Source organism: Mus pahari, chromosome 1 (genome assembly GCF_900095145.1).
Source record: "Mus pahari chromosome 1, PAHARI_EIJ_v1.1, whole genome shotgun sequence".
Lineage (NCBI taxonomy): Eukaryota > Metazoa > Chordata > Mammalia > Rodentia > Muridae > Mus > Mus pahari.
In genome coordinates this window covers 53,332,064-53,338,063 of record NC_034590.1, presented here as the reverse complement: position 1 = coordinate 53,338,063, position 6,000 = coordinate 53,332,064, and the positions used below count along the sequence as shown (strand labels likewise).

The window sequence follows — 6,000 nt, the reverse complement described above, 5'->3', positions numbered from 1 at the left end:
TTTTGTGAATGAGATATCTTTTCTCATTTCAATCTTGACATGTTCATTATTCATTTATAGAAAAGCTACTAATGGGCCAGTGAGATGACTTTAGTAAAGTCAGCAAGACTAGAACCCGTATGGTGGAAGGATGGAGCAGACATCTTAAGTCATCATCTTTCCCCACACATGTGCTGTGGTACATGTGGCACACATACAGTTTAAAAGAAAAGCTACTAGGCCGGGCATGGTGGCGCAAGCCTTTAATCCCAGCACTTGGGAGGCAGAGGCAGGCGGATTTCTGAGTTTGAGGCCAGCTGGTCTACAGAGTGAGTTCCAGGACAGCCAGGGCTACCCAGAGAAACCCTGTCTCAAAAAAAAGAGAAAAGCAACTGATTTTTTTTTTTTTTTAATGTGGTAATCTAACCATCTAATTTGTGAGAAGTTTTTCATCCTGAGGATTTTCTGATGGAGTCTTGAGGGCCTTTTAAGTACAGGATTCTGTAGGCTGCTATTTTGTCCTATTGACTGTGTGATTTGCCTTACAGAAGCTTTCCAGTTTCATGAAGTTCCATGTATTAATTGTTGATCTTAGTGTTTGTGCTGTTGGTGTTCTGTTCAGGAAGTTGTCTCCTGTGCCAGTGCATTTTCTTTTCTGTCAGGTTCAGTGTTTTCTGGTTTTATGTTGAGAGGTCTTTAATACACTTGGACTTGAGTTTTGTGCAGGGTGATAGATGTAGATCTATTTGCACTGCTATATATGGTGACATCCAGTTATACAAGCACCATTTATTGAAAATGCTTTTTTTTCCATTGTATATTTCTGGCTTCTGTATAAAAAAGATCAGGTGTCCATAGGTGTGTGGATTTATGTCTGGGTCTTTGATCTGATTCCATTTATCAACCTGTCTGTTTTCTTTTTCTTTTTTTATTTTTTTAAAGATTTATTTATTTATTATATGTAAGTACACTGTAGCTGTCTTCAGACACTCCAGAAGAGGGCGTCAGATCTTGTTACCGATGGTTATGAGCCACCATGTGGTTGCTGGGATTTGAACTCCGGACCTTCAGGAAGAGCAGTCAGGTGCTCTTACCCACTGAGCCATCTCACCAGCCCCTGTCTGTTTTCATACCAGTCCCATGCAGTTTTTATTACAATAGCTTTGTAGTACAGCTTAAAATCAGGGATTGTAATACCTTTGGATGTATTTTTATTATATAGGATTGTTTTAGCCTGTTTTGTTGTTGTTTTGTCTTTCCATATGAATTTGAGTATTGTTCTTTCAAGGTCTGTAAAGTACTGTGTTGAAAATTTGATGGGGATTGAATTTAATCTGTATGCCACTTTTGGTAGGATGTCCATTTTTACTATGTTGATTCTACCAATCCATGAGCATAGGATATCTTTCAATCTTCTGGAATATAATTCAATTTCCTTCTTCAAAGTCGTTAAGTTTTTATTATACAGGTCTTTCACTTGTTTGGTTAGTTACCCCAAGATATTTATATTTATTTGTGGCTGTTGTAAAGGGTGTATTTCCCTGATTTCTTTCTCAGCCAGTCTGCCATTTGTATATAAGAGAACTATTGATTTTTATTTTTATTTTTTTAGTTAATTTTCTATCCAGTCACTTTGCTGAAGGTGTTTATCAGCTTTTGGAGTTCCCTGCTAGAATTTTTGGGGTCATTTTTATATATACTATCATATCTTCTGTGAATAGCAATACTTTGACTTCTTTCCCAATTTGAATCTCCTGGATCTTTATTTAGTTGTCTTAGTGCTCTAGCAATAACTTCAAGTTCTCTATTGAGTAGATATGGGGAGAGTGACCTTGCAGGGACTCCATTTCTACCTCACCAGTTAGTTAGCTTGTCTCTGGAGTGTGGGGGATTAGTTCTTTCCATGCTTAGAGTTTCATGTGATTGAGGCCCAGGGGGTATGGAAGGCTTAGCCACCTCAGTCCTATAAGGCACAAGGAGACTGCAGCAAACTCAGCAGCACACTTGCTGGTTTCTCTGTTTCTCTCACCCAGGCATGGTGGAGCTGATTCCTTCTAGGCTATTCACTTCAGAGCTCTAGTGGAGTCTCTACGTGAGGCTCCTCTGCTACACTTCTGCTTCTGTCTCCATAGCCTGTGTTGCCCAGGCCATATCTCCATTGACTGTGTGTCTAGCTACTCCTGATCAAGTCTACTCTCTGACCCACTACTATTGTAGTGCTGTGTTTGTAAGAAAGGAAACTCCCCCAGCAGATGGTGCTCATTCAGTGCGTGCCAGTCTGCAGCTATTCCTGCCTACTGTCTTGTAGAGGTCTCTGTTAGTCTTTGTTCTTTTTCTTCAACACTGTCTTACAAAGAGTTGTTTTTATCCTAGTTACTTTCTGTTACTGCGTTGCAGAGGATGCTGCTAATCCATCATTTTACCTGCTTTGTATTAATAGTCTTAAGTATCTAATTGTGTTTAAGCTGAGATTTAAAAATGTAATATAAACAGTACCTTGTTAAAGAACAGAATATTCTTTATTACTGTGTTTTTTTCTGTAGATACACTCTGTGCAGTTCTAGAAAGAGACACACTGAGTATCCGAGAAAGTCGACTTTTTGGAGCTATTGTACGTTGGGCAGAAGCAGAGTGTCAGAGACAACAATTGCCTGTGACATTTGGAAACAAACAGAAAGTTCTAGGAAAAGCACTTTCCTTAATCCGCTTCCCACTGATGACAATTGAGGAATTTGCAGCAGGTAAGGCTGTAACTTCACTAATTTGAAACTATTTCCAGAGCAGAAAATAAGAGTAAGCTATGACTTACTAAGTGCTAGTTAAAATAAAAATATTTGTGTGTAATTTCATTTAATTCTCAAAAGAGCTGTTCAAGATAATATCCACATTTTATAGATTAAACTAGAGAAGATTAAGTGCCTTGCCCAAGGTTGTAGGAATGAATTGTTTTTATCTTTATGGTTGCACTTCTGATTAGAATGAGACAGACCTGATTTTCAGTTTCTGCTGTATAACTAGCACTTATATAATAGTTCATAAGCAGGGATCCTGAGACCTTCTTCTTTATTCTCTGACAGAACTTTGGGTACCATGAATGTACATGATACAGACAAAATAATCATACGTAGAGAATAAAATAATAAAAATTAAAAAGTACATTCATATACATGTCATTTGGTGTACAATGTAAATGTTTCTATTGGGCATATGTAAGTAGAACTACTATGTTGAAAATTAATATTTTAGCATTAGTTTATCCTGTCAGTTTCCCAGTGGTTAAGTCCACATGGAAGATCAAAGTTAAGACAATTACGTTCATTCTGATTTTTCATGTAACATTCTTCCCTTAACACTTTTGATCATGATGGCTGTAGTTTGCTTTCTATCACGGATTTGCTTTCTATCATGGATTAGTATGTCCCTACTTGTTTCCATAAATCTTTTTCTTTAAGATTCTATTAGGTACATTAAATTTTATATTACTTTTATTGGATTTATTCCTTTACCTTTATTTTATATCCCATTTTAAATCTAGTAAAGCTTATTTTACATCTTTGACACTAGTGTAGTTTTACAACCTTTTTTAAAAAGCTTTTTTGTATTCTGTATTTTCTAAGGATTTATTTTTGTTATTTGTAGTTGTGTTTGAGAAGAGGTATGTGCATAAGAGTGCAGGTGCCCAAGAAGTCCAGAGGTCTTGGATCCCCTGGGGGCTGGTGACACGGGCAGTCGTGAACTGCCGGTCAGGGGACTGGGTATCAAACTGGGAACACCCTACAGGAGCTCTCAGGTGCTGCTCCTTAGTGAGCCATCCTCCCAGAGCTGTACTCTTAATTTTCCCCAATTTAAGTAAGTTTTCACTATCTTTGCATGCCAATTATGTTTTTGTAAGCTACATTTTTTTGTTTGTTTTGTTTTTGTTTTTTGAGACAGGGTTTCTCTGTGTAGCCCTGGCTGTCCTGGAACTCACTTTGTAGACCAGGCTGGTCTCAAACTCAGAAATCCACCTGCCTCTGTCTCCCAAGTGCTGGGATTAAAGGCGTGTGCCACCACTGCCCAGCTAGCTGCATTTTTTTTTTTTTTTAAAGATTTATTTTATTATTTTTTTCTAAGTACACACTGTTACTGTCTTCAGACACACCAGAAGAGGGCATCAGATCTCATTACGAGTGGTTGTGAGCCACCATGTGGTTGCTGGGATTTGAACTCATGACCTTCAGAAGAGCAGTCAGTGCTCTTAACTGCTGAGCCATCTCTCCAGCCCTGCATTTTTTTTAAGGCAGCCAGTTCTATAAACATCATCTTTGACTTGGTATATCTGATTACATTTAAAAAATTTGTGGTACATATGATTTACCATCTTGCAGCATGTTCCTACATTTTGACTCAGTTGTGGGTTTTGTGGTAAATTTTGTTTGTTGATTTCCTCTTTCTTATCCTTTTTCTTTTGGAGGAACCAAGTGATTTCTGGTATTTTGTTCTCTATTTGCTTGTTAAACATCCTTTTACTATTTTGTTAGTGAAAAGCAAAAGAAGGTTAGCAATTTTAATGAGAAATTAAGTATCGTTTTTACTATTCTTTTGGTGGGTTACTTGATAATACACAAGTCCTTCCTTATGAGATTTTAAAATTAAATCTTAAAAATTAAAAATTTTAAATTAAACTTTCTCATGCAGTACAAAAGACTTTACTAATACTTTATTCTCTTCAGTGTTTGGCTTGGTGCCCTTTCATGTATTTTAACTCTTCATATATTTTAAAGTCTGTAAGATGTTATCTTAAAAATCAATAGTCATGGACTGAAGAGATGGCTCAGCAGTTAAGAGCACTAGCCGCTCTTTCAGAGGATCTGAGTTCAATTCCCAGCAACCACATGCTGACTCACAACCATCTGTAATGGAATCTGATGCCCTCTTATGGTGTGCATGAAGACAATGTACTCATAAATACATAAAATATATAAGCCTTTTAAAAAAATCAGTAGTCATTTAGATTCCCTGTAAATTCATACTTTTTATGACTGCTGTGCTCTGTCTGGGATACATATGATTTTGTCGTTTCTGTCGAGGTAAACAGTGGGTATCCTTCATAGTAACTGTTAGGCCGTCACAGTCTCTTACCCCTTCTCTCCTCTTCATCTGTAAACGCCTTCTCCTGTTTGCACTTTTCAAGGATATGTTTCTGGGTCTACCACTTCAGTCTGGCAGTCATTCATCTACTATTTAGATGTAATCCTGTTTCCTCTGGCTTCCATTATTTCCATTTGCAAGCTTATTTTTAGGAGGATGAATACCCTTTCACTCGTACTTGTAGGATTTTTTTATTATTATTATTATGTTTGCTTTCTAGTAGGTTGTTGATATATTCAGTGTATCCTTTTATATAACAGACCTGAAATATTTGATTTACTTCTTAATTTTAATGAATGCTATTTTACCTTCTTGAAGCTGTTACGTGTTTTTCATGACATGAAGACTTTGTTTTTTGGATTTTTTTTTTCCCTGAGACAGGCTTTCTCTCTGAAGCCCTGGCTGTCCTGGAACTCACTAATATAGACCAGGATGGTTTCAAACTCAGAGATCTGCCTGCTTCTGCCTCCTGAGTGCTGGGATCAAAGGTGTGCCCCCACCCAAGCCCAGTGAAGACTTTTTTTTTTTCAATGAAGGAAAATTCTCTTGCCACAGGCTTTTGAATTATCATGCATTTTTAACCTTAAAAAGTGTGTGTGGTGCAATGTAATGCACAGTATGTAGAGGCCAGAGGAGAGGCATGGTGTTGTTCCTTAGGAGCGCTCCACATTGGGCATTAAGACAATTTTTTTGGGATGGCCTCTTACTTGGACTATGCGTGGCTTTTTACATGGGTGGTAGGGGTTCAACTTTGTAGACTAAGGAGTCTCCTCAGCCCTATCCTTAAAATTCCTATCTATCAGGAGGGAGATGGGTTTTCATCTTCATCCCTTATGTCATCCTTCACAGGTGCTGCTGTTTCCTTCCCCTCCCTCCCTCTCTCTCTCCCTC

The 6,000-nt window shown here is 37.8% G+C and overlaps 1 protein-coding gene across 1 annotated transcript in view; it reads left to right on the top strand.

Moving 5' to 3' along the window:
• The window catches only part of Btbd1 (BTB domain containing 1), a 34,056-nt gene that overhangs the window by 18,086 nt on the left and 9,970 nt on the right, over positions 1–6,000 (top strand). The window contains exon 4 of the mRNA XM_021194219.2: positions 2,523–2,720. Coding sequence (XP_021049878.1) covers positions 2,523–2,720 — 198 coding nt within the window. The remainder of the gene's footprint in view (positions 1–2,522; positions 2,721–6,000) is intronic.